Source organism: Orcinus orca, chromosome 13, assembly GCF_937001465.1.
Source record: "Orcinus orca chromosome 13, mOrcOrc1.1, whole genome shotgun sequence".
NCBI lineage: Eukaryota > Metazoa > Chordata > Mammalia > Artiodactyla > Delphinidae > Orcinus > Orcinus orca.
In genome coordinates this window covers 83,505,821-83,519,414 of record NC_064571.1, presented here as the reverse complement: position 1 = coordinate 83,519,414, position 13,594 = coordinate 83,505,821, and the positions used below count along the sequence as shown (strand labels likewise).

The window sequence follows — 13,594 nt, the reverse complement described above, 5'->3', positions numbered from 1 at the left end:
GCTCCCTATCTGCTCTCTACACATTCTGCAAGGGCACCTTCCTGCTCTATACCCCCTCCCTCTGGTCTCCTTATCTAGAATGCCGCTATTCACAGCTTGGCACAGGGATAATACCTCAGTCAGTAACATGAGAAAGTATGACTTGCTTTCCCCTACATTCTTTGCTCTAAACCACATATTGGCTCTGTTGAGATCTGTGGGAAAACAGACACTAACAGCACCCATTCGTTTTTTTCCCTTTGAATACAAAAGCGCTCTCTCTTTATTTGGGAGGAATCACAATAGCATCATGGCCCCTCAGGGGCAGACATCCCAAATAAAGATTGTATAAATCCTACAGACCCACAATTCTGGAGATTTCCAAAGTGCCTGTAGTGATGACACATTCATCTCATTTATACTCAAAATAGTTCTTGGCTTAAGATCGGGTTCAGGACTACCAGAACTTCTTAGATGCTGGGAGATCCCACCCTTATCTGTAACACAGTGTAGGGATATAACCCACTTTCCAAGCTACTGTGAAGATTAAATGACAAATTTTGTAAACTGTAAAAATCCTATGAAAGCAGAAGAGACTATGGTTATTGTTTTCCTTTTTGAACCAGAACAGTGCCTGGCACATTCAGGCACTTGGTAAATATTTGTTAAACTAATGAACGGAAGAGTGAAATAGGACCTTGTCTGGATGACTTCAACTGACAAACAACAATGAGTATTTACAGACACAGGGACACAGGGTGAAGACTCCCTCTTTGGTACACCATCAATAAGGACCACTGCGAGACTATGAAGCCTCAGTTTCTGTTTTCTAATACAAATTTATCATCTGGAGAGACTCAATCTGACAATCCTGGCAAGCCTTCCCAATTACTCTAACTTTGGTGAACCACACCCAACAGGTAAGCTAGGAGCTTTTCTGGGAGGAAATGGGACTAGATAGGAGTTCTTCTTTTTAAATGGCTTTAAAATCAGAATACAGGTTTTCTCACACAGAAGTTAGTGAGCTATTAAAAAAAAATGTAAATGAAATGCCACCCCTGCACTTGGTCCCTCAGAACAGAGCAGGGCACCCTGCCCTGGAGGAGAATGGCGAGGCTCGACACCCCTGCAGGGACGAGGAAACTGGAGAGAAGGTGAGCAGAGAGCTCCCGGTCAAGGTGAGGCACGACCGAGCCCTTCCCAACAAGAGACTGATCGTCTGAGCACCTTTCAGGGATACCCATTTTCCTTTTGTTTTGAAACAATCTAGCCTTCAGAAAAGGTACAGAAATAGTACCAAGAATTGCCATATACCCTTCACCCAAATCCTTCAAATGCTAACGTTTTACTACATTTGCTTTATCTTTTTTTTCTATACACACATAATTTATTTTTTCTGAATCATCTGAGGGTAAACTGCAGACCCCTAAATAATTCAGTGTGTATCTCAAGGACATTCTCTTAGACAACCAGAGTATAACTACCAAGAAATCTGTTCGAGACTAAGCAGTCTTGAAAAAGTTTGTCAGTAGAAATCTGGACTTTGCCAGTAAGGGTTCAAAAGGAAGGGGAACTTGTTAGAAACTTCAAGAAGGGGGATCCCCGTTATGCTAAGACAGAGCACTTAGCAACACTGTCAACTGCAGATCCATGGAAAGCAGATGGTAATGAACCGGGTAACCTAACCAAGGAGATTTCCACACAGTGTTAATGGGGATTGGGTAGGGGGGAAGGGAGAGAGAGACAGACAGAGACAGAGAGAGACAGAGAGAGGAAAGGACTGTTAAAAGAAAAAGAAGCTATGACTTGGTAGCTTTAAAAAATTCTCAGCCTCTCAAGAAGCTACAAATTAAGAGAAGACTTCTGAGAAAGACCAAATCAAAGGCACCACCAGAAAAACCGAATGTAAAGGGGAAGGTGAGACTGAACAATTTTTTTTTTTTTCCTGCGGTAAGCGGGCCTCTCACTGTTGTGGCCTCTCCCGCTGCAGAGCACAGGCTCCGGACGCGCAGGCTCAGCGGCCGTGGCTCACGGGCCCAGCCACTCCGCAGCATGTGGGATCTTCCCGGACCGGGGCACGAACCCGTGTGCCCTGCATCGGCAGGCGGACTCTCAACCACTGCGCCACCAGGGAAGCCCGAGACTGAACCATTCTTGGTGAAGTCCTCAGAGATCAAAGATGGTATTTCAGAGTGCCATTCAGTCACACAAAAGGCCCCTGAAGGAGACTAAGGATGAACCTCACAGATCCTCTCAACCTAAGGACGGGGCCTCTAGGAAGCTGCAGGGCACTGTCCGTCGGCCACCCCAGCAGGAGCCCAAGGTACAGAAGAGTGTATTTCAAAGAAATCTGTGGGTGGGACGCTTGTCTACTGAGTGAACCACAAGAGTCACAGGACATCCACATAGTTTTTGAGAGAATTACATTGGCAAAATCACTGCCAGCTTGGTCTAAAAGGGATAAAGACAGTTCAAAGTGAAAAGAGGCCCCTGGACACCCCCAAATTATGCTGACAGGAAGCAGGCTGAAAAAAGTACTCAGCTACAAATACTGAAGAGATATGACCTTTCATGAAAAAAGAAAGACAGGCTCAGATGGCGGAACCAAGAGCCCAGAGGGAGAGGTGGGAACATGGAGAATTGTTCCCAGACCTTGAGACCTAATCAAAAAACGTCCCACATTTACCAGGTGGCATTTCAGAACTGCTCCAGACCAGATGCTCCTCCGTGACCCCTCTTTTTCTCCTTTATGGACAGGACTGTCTACAGCAGTTATCCCATGTCTGTCCCACCAGTGTACGATGTATGCTGGGTGTGTGTTGGGGGGGCAGGGGTCAGATAACTTGTCTTTTTAGTTTCACAGGCCTAAAGATCTGGAGGAACTGTACCTGAGGAGCTGTACTTAAAGAACTACATCCAAGGAGCCTGAATTCTTACCTTATTCTGTGAGTACAAAATCTGTTACTTTGAGGCTCACACTGTCCCAGATTAGGCCAATGGGAGCCTTTCACAGTGGTTCCTGCACAGGACACTTACGTTTGACCTTCTCAGCATCTTTAGGATGGCCGTCCTCAGAGGAATGCTCCCTCAAACTTCTATGGCACTAACCTGCCCAGGTGCCAGCAGAGATGCTGCTGCTTTTAGTTCTGACAACCCACCACTGCGGAGGCATGCCAACACTTCTGTTCCTTTAAGGAAGTCACACTGAGGGGCTACGCTCAGGTATTTCCCCAAAACATGCCAAGGGACAGCCCAGTAACAGCCAAACCTCAAGACTGGACGTCCTAGGAAATTTTCCTGTTCAATCCTCAAACTGCTTCTGTCTCTCTCTCACTTGTTCAAGCCTTTTAGCCTGTCTGTATCTTAGCCGGGAAGAGGCAGAGCCCGCAAACTGAAACCACTGAGGCTGCTTCCAGCGCACACAGCTCTCTAGGCACCAGCAGCTCCTGATGGGCAAGGCAGCACGTTCCCAGTTATTCCACTAGCGCTCCAAGTCCCACAACTAAAAACCTACACTTTTCAACTTGTGACCTCAAAGGAGAAAGAATAGAATAAAAGGCGAGTTTTAGGGACTAAAATCTTAAACACTGCCTCTAAATTGGTTAAAAATTTCTCTACACAGATCCTTCTTTGTACCAATTGCCTGTTTGGGGGAGTAATATCCCTTTAAGAGCTCTCTGGACATATACCTTTTCCCACGGTGACTGCATTCTTGTCACACACTCAAATTTTCCTCGTTTTTCAATGTGCAGACTAAGTTCCATCTTTAATCAGTACCATGTTCTGCCTTCACAGAATTCCAGTTTTCAAGCCATTTGCCCAGGGAACATCAAACACTCAGCCGTACACATAACTATTTTTTGCAGTGTTTAATAATACACAGTTTACTAAATACTGCCAGTCATTAGCCAATTAAAAAATGCTGAGATAGGTGTTTAAATCAGCATTTTACAGCCAGGAAAATAAACACTCATACATTCAAACATTTACGGAGTACCTATTTCATTCATCCAAAAGCTATTTACCAAATATTTTTGCAAGAAGCACCAAATGTGCTGGGGATGTAACAATGAAATGAACAGAGTCGCTGCGCTCAGGGACCGAAGAGCCACACAGTGCAGAGAGGAGGCGGCACAGGGCGCTCTGGGAGCACAAAAGGAGCGCTTAACCGAGTCTTGGGAAGTCAGGAAGGCTGCCGACAAGTGACCTATAAATCTAGACCTGGAGAACCATGGGAGGTGACAAGGAAAAGTGTGCTTTAAAGGTTTTTTTAAAAGGGGGAGTGCAGATACACAGGGGTCCAAGAGAATATGGAGATATGGAAAATTTAGCAACTATAAGCAGTTCAGGAAAGATAAATCCAGGGGTCTGATTACATAAAGAAGTTTCTCCTCTATCCTGAGAGCACTAGGGAACCATGACAGATTCTTTAAGTCAAGTGACGTGATCGGAAATATGTTTTAAAAAGACCATCATGGTTAGTTACTATGTGGAGAATATACAGAAAAATCAAGGGCAAGATGAGAGGCAGGAAAACTGGTTAAGAAGATTACAATCCAAAATATAGATGCTGGCTAGGAGTGGCAAGTACTGGTGATTAACTTTAACTAGATAGAATGGAGGGGGTCCGTTTGGAAAAGGAAAGGATGATGCCTAGGATACTAGCTTGGGCAGTACGGTGGGTGTGGTACCATTTATTGCGATAGGAAGACAGCGAGTTGCTGCTTGCTTAGGCAAGAAGAGAATGAATTCCACTTTAGATACGTGAGTTTGACATCTAAGTAGAAATGTCTAGTAGACAGTTGCAAAGCTCTGAGCCAGATTTATAGATTCGGAAGTCATGACATGGTAACTGAAACTACCAGAGTGAATAAGACTATGTACAACTTCAAGGGATATATGTGTATCTTCTGACATTAAATGCAGAATAAAGTGGTTTTTCCATAGTAGGAGTTTGGAGCTTTTATCAAGTTCTCAAAGATTAAGACCACCGATACCAATAGTAACAGAAGTCACGAGAGTGGTGAATGACAACCCGCAGGAAGAAACCGTGGAGAAGGTAGAAGATCTGAATAACACCGACACGGAAGGAATGGGAAAAGGAAGAGGAGTTTACAGAAGAGGACAGGAGAGGCCAGATAAGCAGATGGAGCGCTGAGAGTACGTGTCCGGCGGGCCGTTCAAGGGCGAGTGTCCAACATGAGTGAGCGGTCGATCATGTGCAAACTACAGAAGGTACGGAGTGAGACATCTGCTGGACGTGACTGGCGACCTTGGTTACAACGTCTCAGAGCTGTGCTTAGGGCAGAGGTCCCCCAGCAGGTGGTAATGACAGGTGAGCAAGCAGACCCAGGAGTGCTGACAACTTTTTCAGAAAGCATGGCTGTGAAGGGGAAGAGATACAGTAGGAGGAAGGGCATACGGAATTTAAGGGAGGGATCTTTCACAATGGAAACGGATTTAGGATGCATTTTAAGTAGTCGAGAATTTACCACCTCGAGTCAGACACTGCGAGGTTAAACCCAGGCCCGTCTACTCACTAACGACAGGCAAATCACTTAACAGCTCCACGTCTATTTTGGCAACTGCACAACAAGAAAAATAAACCCTGAGGACTGCTGTGCGGAATTAAAAGAGATGATGCTCATCAACTATTTTTGAGCACTGAGTCCTCCTGGAGTCTGGGCAAACGGACCTCAGGAAATGTTTATTTACTAAGAATGGGAAGAAACCAGCAGAGAAGTCGAAAATACAGAGGGAATGGAAAACGATGTGTTCATCGAGGGTCCTGAGACTCCAGGAGAATATATCGTATCTAGTCCAGAACAAGAGAAAACTGACCTCCGGCAGGGAAGCCAATCTCCCACTTTCTCTGTCAAAGAGGACCAAAGATAACTTGCTGAATGGGAAGCCGCGGAACGGGAAGTGTGAGGTGTGGACACGGTTTTAAGTGGCTGCCCTGAAGAAGGAGAATGGCAGAAGAGGCTGCAGAGAAGAACACACGAGAGAGAGCTTGCAGAGACCCACTGAGTCCAGTGGAGACGCAAAAGCATAACTGTCTCGGGCAAAGCTGGGCAATTTTCTCCAACACTACTCTGGAGCCGACGGAAAAGCCCAGGAGGCTGACAACACGTTTGCGAGCAGACGCAAACAAGACGGCGAGAGCTCAAGCGAAAGACCTGTCTGCTTCACTGGACGCGAAGGGCAGTGCGAGAGCTGGGGGGACCGAGGAGCAGTCCCGGGCCACCTCGAGGAGCGCACGACCGAGACGACGGCCAGTCCGGCCTCCCCGAGGGCCTGGGACACCCCCCACCCCGCGCCCCGGCCCCGTCGCTGGGACACACTTACCAGCAGGCCCTCCACGTTGATGGGGTCTCGGCAGCGGCGCCGCACCGTCTCCTCCGCCGGGTCCACGAGCAGGCTGGGCAGCTTCCGCGCCGGCCGCTGCTGACTCATGCTGCCCAGCCGGCCGCCTCTCGCCTCGCACCCCGCGAGCTCTCCCGCCTTCTCCCGCTCGGGTCGGGCACCGCCCCCGACCCGCCGGGTCCCGGGGGCCAAGCACGAACTGGGCTCCTGGCCTGCCCGGAGGCGCCGCCTGGCTAGGCCGGCCCTCGGACGGGCGCGCAGCTGCCCCACGACCCCGGGAGCTGGAACGCGGGCAGGAGGAGAGCAGGGTGACCCACGGCCCTCAGGACGCCAGGCCCGCCATCTTCCCGCATGCGCAGTGCGTCGCCCCCAGTGCGCATGCCCGGCGCGGCCGGAGCGCTCCCAAACACAGACCCGCTCCCGAAGGCCGGAGCCCGAGAAGTCCCGGAGAGCGGAGTCCGCGGAAAGGATGGCGAAGGAAAAGGAAGACATGGAGCAGGAATTCCAGACGAAGGGAACGGGGCGAGAGGAAAGAGGCAGCCGAGACAACACAGTGGTCGCCTCGGAATTCTCGACACTAAAGGTACTAATAACTGAAAGTTCTGAGCTCGCAGGGATGTTAATTTACTCTTGAGCTCCCTCCGCACGTCTCAGGCACTTGCCCAGTGTTGATGCTTAGTAAATGTTGGTAACCAAACCGTCGTGGAATTGTTTACTTACATGTATCTTTCCTCCTTTCCCTTTTCTTCCTTCTTGTCATTTGAGGAATAAACTATTGACTCCCTAGGTGTCAGAAATCGTGGTGCGCACAGGAGATATTCGTTTGAATTTGGCACAATCTCAGATTCCGGTGGAGGGGACAGATAAGTAAAGGAACATTTAAAGCTGGAGCCACTTTGCTGTACAGCAGTAATTAACACAACATCGTAAATCAACTAAACTTAAGTTAAAGAAAAGAGAGTGTTTCAATAACAAAGGTTACATGTGCCAAAAATCCGCTAAGCAGGTAATAAAAGGGGGAGTTTAAATGCCAAATAAATAAAATAAAATAAAATAAAAAGTAAAGCTGAAGCCAGATGGTGTGTTTTCAGATCCTGGCTCCCCCTACTTAGAAGTTTACAAGACCTGAAGCAAGCTGCTTAATCGCTCTGTACCTCAGTTTCCTCATCTGTTAAATGGGACTAAGATGATTGTGAGGATTAAATGAATTAATGAATGTAGCCTACTTAGAACTGGGAGTAGTGTGTATTTGATATAAAAAGGTAATACCATGTGATAAGTGCAGGGTGGAGGGCAGCTACTGAGCTGTAGACCAAGAGCTTCTACCCAGCATAAGGTGGAAGGTGGGTTCCCACTAGACTAGAAATTTCTTGAGGTCAGAGGCATTCTTTAATCTGTGATCTCCAGCATCTAGCACAGTTCCTGACAAATAGTTAAGTGCCCCATAAGTGTTTGCTAAACGAATGACTTGAGATAAAGGATAATCTAGGAGAAGTGTCTAAAAGATTGGATTATGTTGCAGAATGGAGAATTTCCCAGAGTGGTTAAGTGACACCTTTACCAACCCCAGTCCCCTGAGAAGGCAAGCTCTGGAGATCAGAAATGGCTGGGTTTTTTTTTAAAAAAAGACATAACCCAGCATTTTAGGTCTGTTTAACATTCTGCTAAATGTTCTGTACACATTTTCTTATGTAAATCTTATATCAGAACTGAAAGATAGGTATTTTTCTGCCCAATCTACAGATCAGGAGAATAAATATTAGCAAGATTTACAAAAATTACCCGAGGTCCTGGCTAGGCAGGGGCAGAGGCAGGATTTGACCTCATAGCTGATTGATTTAGTAGGTGGATCGTTGGGAAGATTCTTGAAGGGTGACTAGATTTTCTAGAGCCAGAGGTGGGGTTGGGGGAGTGAAGGTGGGTGAGTCCGGGGGCAGGGGTGGTGTTGGCGGGCGCTGCAGGCTGAAGACCGAGCATGAACACAGCTATAGAGAGTCAGGCCCGTGACCCTGCCCTCCAGACACTTACAGTACCTGTGACTTGGCTTTTTACCCTGAGACTTAATCATTCACGCATTTTTTGAGCCTGTGCCTGGCAGGAGTACGTGCTGAGGAGAGAACTAAGTCTGAGGGGTCCTTACCTTGTGCTCCAGTGGCCCCCACGGAACCAGAATGCGTAAGTACTAACTTAGAAGGTGTATAACATGCTATGGAAGCGCAGAGAAAGAAGAAAAAAAAATAACTGGACTTGGTGTAAATCACAGGTGCTTTTTCACACATCTTCCTGTGAGGTAGACATTTCTAGAATACTTTACAGATGAGGATACAGAGGCTCAGAGAAGTTAAGTGACTTGCTCAAGGCCACCTCCTCAGGTGGCTCAGATGCAGGACTTCAACCACCAAATCCTTAGCTTTGTCCATCAAGTCCTACTGTGGTGCACAGACACAGCTCCCAGCACAGAAATTCTAGTATTTCCATTTCCAGTCCTGTTTTTGTGTGTTTTTCTTGGGGCAAAATGGTGCTAGGGCAAAATAGGGTGTGGGCTTTGAGACTTTAAAATTAGGGCTGAGATATAGGCCGAAGGCCCAGGTGCGCTGGAGGAATGCTGAGAGGCCTTATTTGTCAAGGGGTATTTTGCCTTCCTTCTATTGTAAAATTTCTTCCCCAGAAATCTGTGAGGAAATGGCCACGTCCAATAGGGAATAATGGAAATGTTTTACACTGTCCAATATGGTAGCCACTAGCCACGTGTAGCTGTTGAGCACTTGAAGTGTGTCTAGCAAGGAACTGAACTTTCATTTATTTTAATTTAACTTGAATTTTAATAGCCAGGGAACTAGTGGCTACCATATTGGATAGCACGGGTGAAGATACAAAAATATGGTATCACCTAGTCTGGTGAGATTCTGCGTGTGGTCGTGGACCTCAGCATTGCCATCACCAGCGAGCTTGTTAGGAATGCACACTTTCTGGGTCTACCCCAAACCCTACAGAATCAGAAACTCCGAGGACTTGGGTGTACTCTGCCACGCACTGGTCTAGCCCAACCCCTTCTTTTCCAGGTGAGGAGACCAATCCTCGTCCCCTCTCCAAGGGATGATAAACCAGCTATATTGAAGCCAAGTTAACTTTTCTAATGGGATTGAGGGCTTGGAGCAAATCCAATGGTCGCCACTCTAACCTACGATTTGCTAGGCGTTACAGCTTTCTGCATCTACCTCTCACGCCGGCATAGGCGTTCTCAGATCTTCAACGACAGGAGAGGCCAAATGGGAGGCAAGGAGAATGGTTAGGAGGCTGTCGGTCACCGAAAGGACAGTTGATGATGGCAGAACTGGGCAGTGCCAGTGAAAGTGGAGAGCAAAGGACAGATTCAAGAGCTAGAAGATAGATGTAGAAGGAACAGAGCTTGGGGGTTGATGAAGTTTGAGGGAAGACTTGGACCCGAGGTGGCGCTTTGGGTACTTGAAGTCCAGGCACAGGTGAGATTTGACAAGGGCAGGAGTGAGGGCAGGATGGGGCAGGGCCAGAGGGCAACCAGTGTGAAAGGGCCGGCAGATACTGTCACATTGTTTACAATGAGCAGTTTTGCTTTTGTTTTCAAACTAACCAACAGCAAAGGTAATTAAGAGGGAGCAGCTAGGGAAATAGAAAGTGAATCTAGGCTATGGGTGCCTTAGAGGTTAAAAGAAGGGATGTTTTCTGTCTTTCTTCCCTCCCTCCCTCCCTCCCTCCCTTCCTTCCTTCCTTCCTTCCTTCCTCCTTCCTTCCTTCCTTCCTTCTTCCTTCCTCCCTTCCTTCCTTCCTTCCTTCCTTCCTCCCTTCCTTCCTCCCTTCCTTCCTTCCTTCTTCCTCCCTCCCTCCTTTCCTCCCTCCCTTCCTTCCTTCCTTCTTCCTCCCTCCTCCCTCCCTTCATTTCTTCTTTCTCTTTTATTCTTTCTTTCCTACTTTGTTTCCTTCCTCTCCACCACCCCCCCCCTTTACTTTTTTAAGATAGCAAAGACCTAAGGTTTTCATGTTGATGAGAAGGAGCTAGTAGAAAGGGAAAGCTTGAAGATGCAACAGAGAAAGGGGATAACCCTGAGAATGCTGTCAGGGATTCCATCCAGAGCTCCAGGAAATTGGAAACAAGGGGAGGGCTCCACCTCCACAGTGATGGGAGCAAAGTGTAAGGACAGAAGCAGACAACCTTATAAGGTATTTTTAGCAGGAAGTTGAAGGAGTTCATGCTCTGCTGAAGCCAAGATCATCTGCTGAGAGTCAGGGGAGACGGTAGAAGTGGAGATTTGGTAGACATACCAGGCACTCAGTAAATATGACCCAGCGATTCCACTCCTGGGTGTACATCTGAAAAAAATGACAACACTAATTCAAAAAGGTACAAGCACCCCAATGTTCAGAGCAGTTTTATTTACAGTTGCTAAGGTATGGAAGCAACCTAAGTGTCCATCAACAGATGAATAGATAAAGAAGGTGCTGTGGATATGTACATGTATATATATATATACACACACACATGCACAATGGAATACTACTCAGCCATAAAAATAATGAAATATTGCCATTTGCAGCAACATAGATGGACCTCGAGATTATCATACTAAGTGAAGTAAGTCAGAAAGAAAGACAAATACTGTATGATATCAGTTATATGTGGAATCTAAAAAATACAGCAAACTGGTGAATATAACAAACAAGAAGCAGACTCAGATACAGAGAACAAACTAGTGGCCACCAGTGGGGAGAGGGGAGGCAGTATAGGGGTAGAGGATTAAAAAAAGGGTTATTATGGGACTATAGGAAATCATGCGTGTGAAACTTTTGAAAATTGTAAAGCACTATAGAATTTAAACAGGTTTCATTAATAATAATAATAAAAAGATGGTTTCTAGCAGAGCTGCAATCCAAATTCTTGTCTTTTACTTTCTAGGTCAGTACCCTTTTTAGGAAGGTGATGAGGCACGAGGACAAACACTTGGCGGGAAAGGAGTGTCGTAGAGATGGAAGGATGCAGAAAGAGGAGAGGTGGCACGGAGGAAGGAACAGACGAACCTGGACTGGAGCAAGTCCTGCATCCACCCTTATTAGCCTCACTGGCAAGCATCTTAACCCTTAGGATCCTCAGTTTCTCTGTTTGTAAACGGAGGGTAAACATACCTCCAATTCTGCTGTATTAGAGACAATGGACGTCAAGTCCCTGGTGCATTGAATCCATCTTCAGTGGTAACACAAACTTCCTAGCTTCACAGGGGCTGTTTCTAACCAAGTCTTAAAGCTCCCTACCCCAGTGACTAAAAATGGTTCTAAAATGACATCAAATGGAACAAAGCCGGGCGGCTGACTCTTTGTTCTGAGGTTTTGTTCAGAGTTTGACAAGCTTTCCAGAGAGCTCCCAAGAAGATGCTAGCCCACGAAAGTTGTCATTGGTCCAGATGCACGGATTCAGTCTCTCCACTTAGCAACAGTATTTGCCTCCTGCTTCAGAAAAGGAAACAAAAAAGTAAGCCTGCAGTTAAATACACCCACAAGGGCAAATCCCCATGAAAGCCTGTCAAAAAAGAGCTGTGGGAAAGATGAGCTATTGCTGTACGCCTGGGTGAACTCCAATGAGGAAGCCACAAAGGGGAGGGAGGATGGGCACAGGGGCTTGTCAGTTGCAGCCCCCCAAAGGGTTTCAGCCTTTCCCTCCTCCTGATTCCCACTGCCCCACGACTGCCCTCATTGTCATTGTTCCTGGACTATTTTAACTGCTTCCTAATTCATTCGCCTGTCCTGCCATTTCCAAGGGACTCTATACTATCACTGTCAAATTAAACAACTGCCTTTTGGGGGGTGGCTGTTGACCTTTCATTGCAGGAGAAATCTTTCTAAAGCGTGGGTCTGATCTCATCACTCCTCTGCTTAAAAGCTGTCAGTGTACTTTGTCTGTATTATGCTCGAGGTTAGTGGTTTCCCCTGGGCACTGGTCACTTGCCTGCCTAGCTGTCTCCCGCATCACACTCTTGGAGGGAGGGCAGGGGCTGGGTCCTGGGCACTCAGGGGCCCCCACCACCTTATCAGAGCCATTGGATGCATCACTTTCTCTCAGTCACATTAATCTTCATTCAGTTCCTCAAAAGCTTTCCCCCACTGCTGAGTCTTCTCACATCTTGTTTTCTTGGCTAGAACGTTAACCCTTTGACACCTCCCCTAGCAAATGCCTCACCCTTAGTTTGCACATTCTCCCCAACCCCCAGAAAGGCTTCTCTGAACCCCCAGTTGAGGCTAGCGCCCCAGCCTCCTTCCCACGTGTTGTCTGATGAGCCCCACAACCTGGACTGATGCCCCCAGTAACCTTTCACCATCCATAGACACATTACATTATAAATAAATAGCATTTGAAAAAAAACTAAACTCTTTACTATGTTGACTTCAAAATGTAAATTCTAAAGCAAAACATGACAACCCAAATTATAGAGGTAATAGTTTGTCTTAAATCTTTGAAGCACACCTCAACGCTGGATTTTGTTTTAATTCAGCATTATCAGATGATTAAGTTTAGCAACTTTTATTTTTCCTCCGACTGAATTTTATGATGAATGATACTAATGTTCTTAGTATTTCTTAAATATTGTAGGTTTACGTTAGTTTCATTTTGGGAAAAGAAAATCCATTTTATTAATTGTGTTATTGTGTTATTAATTGTGCTTTTATAAAATCCATTTGTATTAATTGTGTGGAAAGAAGACTCACAATCAGCCAACTTGAAACCTTTTGTTTTCTTTGTTAGGTAGTTACACATCATTTTTATAATGAAAAAGATAAATGATAATACCTTCCCCTAAAAGAAAAGAAAGTTGCCAAATATTGGAGGATAACCACGTTGGTTTCAGACTTCTGATACCAACAGTACAAAAATATCATTAGACCTCTGAGAAATTTTGGACAATGAAAATTAAACAAGAAAACTGTTAATTTTTTGAAGAGGCTCATTTATATGGCTCAAAATTCAAAAGGTACCAGAGTAAACAGTGAAAAATGTCCCTCCCACGCCTGTCTCTCAGCAGCGAAGTCTAAAGTCGTCTCTGAAGCTCACGGGTTTTATATGGATTGTTGCAGAGATATTTTACGCACAAATAGTGCTCTATGTTATTTCCCCAAGCCTTGTTTGCACACGAATAATCATACTATTTCTCGATTTTTTTTAACCTAGCAAAATATCTTGCAGATTGTTCCCTAACAGTGCAACAAAAGTTTTTCTCACTCTTTT

At 46.0% G+C, this 13,594-nt stretch overlaps 2 protein-coding genes across 11 annotated transcripts in view; one reads left to right on the top strand and one right to left on the bottom strand.

Annotated features, from left to right (window-relative positions):
• Positions 1-6,461, bottom strand: part of E2F6 (E2F transcription factor 6) — a 32,892-nt gene extending 26,431 nt beyond the window's left edge. For all 6 annotated transcript variants that reach the window (XM_049695781.1, XM_033437436.2, XM_004274877.4 and 3 more), the window contains exon 1: positions 6,328-6,461. In XM_049695781.1, coding sequence (XP_049551738.1) covers positions 6,328-6,435 — 108 coding nt within the window. In that variant the 5' untranslated portion in view covers positions 6,436-6,461. The remainder of the gene's footprint in view (positions 1-6,327) is intronic.
• LOC117203262 (dapper homolog 3-like) lies at positions 208-13,592 on the top strand. 5 transcript variants are annotated; one of them, XR_004485952.2, is made up of 4 exons: positions 208-899; positions 2,835-6,928; positions 8,430-8,520; positions 11,276-13,592. XR_004485952.2 is itself a non-coding variant. In XM_033437437.2 (2 exons), exons 1-2 carry the CDS (start codon positions 6,434-6,436, stop codon positions 11,459-11,461), a joined length of 681 nt encoding a protein of 226 aa, XP_033293328.1. In that variant the 3' UTR covers positions 11,462-13,592. The 5 variants fall into 5 exon arrangements, 2 of the variants coding, with proteins under 2 accessions (XP_033293328.1, XP_049551740.1); XR_004485953.2 differs by lacking the exons at positions 208-899; positions 2,835-6,928 and adding an exon at positions 6,940-7,351 and having other exon boundaries at positions 11,281-13,592; XR_007470789.1 differs by lacking the exons at positions 208-899; positions 2,835-6,928 and adding an exon at positions 6,940-7,351.
• Positions 13,593-13,594: the final 2 nt, after the last annotated feature.

Bases quoted from the DNA above. Each gene is read 5' to 3' on its own strand.
- LOC117203262 (XM_033437437.2), top strand. From the start codon at position 6,434: ATGCTGCCCAGCCGGCCGCCTCTCGCCTCGCACCCCGCGAGCTCTCCC. The intron at 6,929-11,275 runs GTACTAATAACT...TTTACTTTCTAG, and splicing joins CGGAATTCTCGACACTAAAG to GTCAGTACCCTTTTTAGGAA.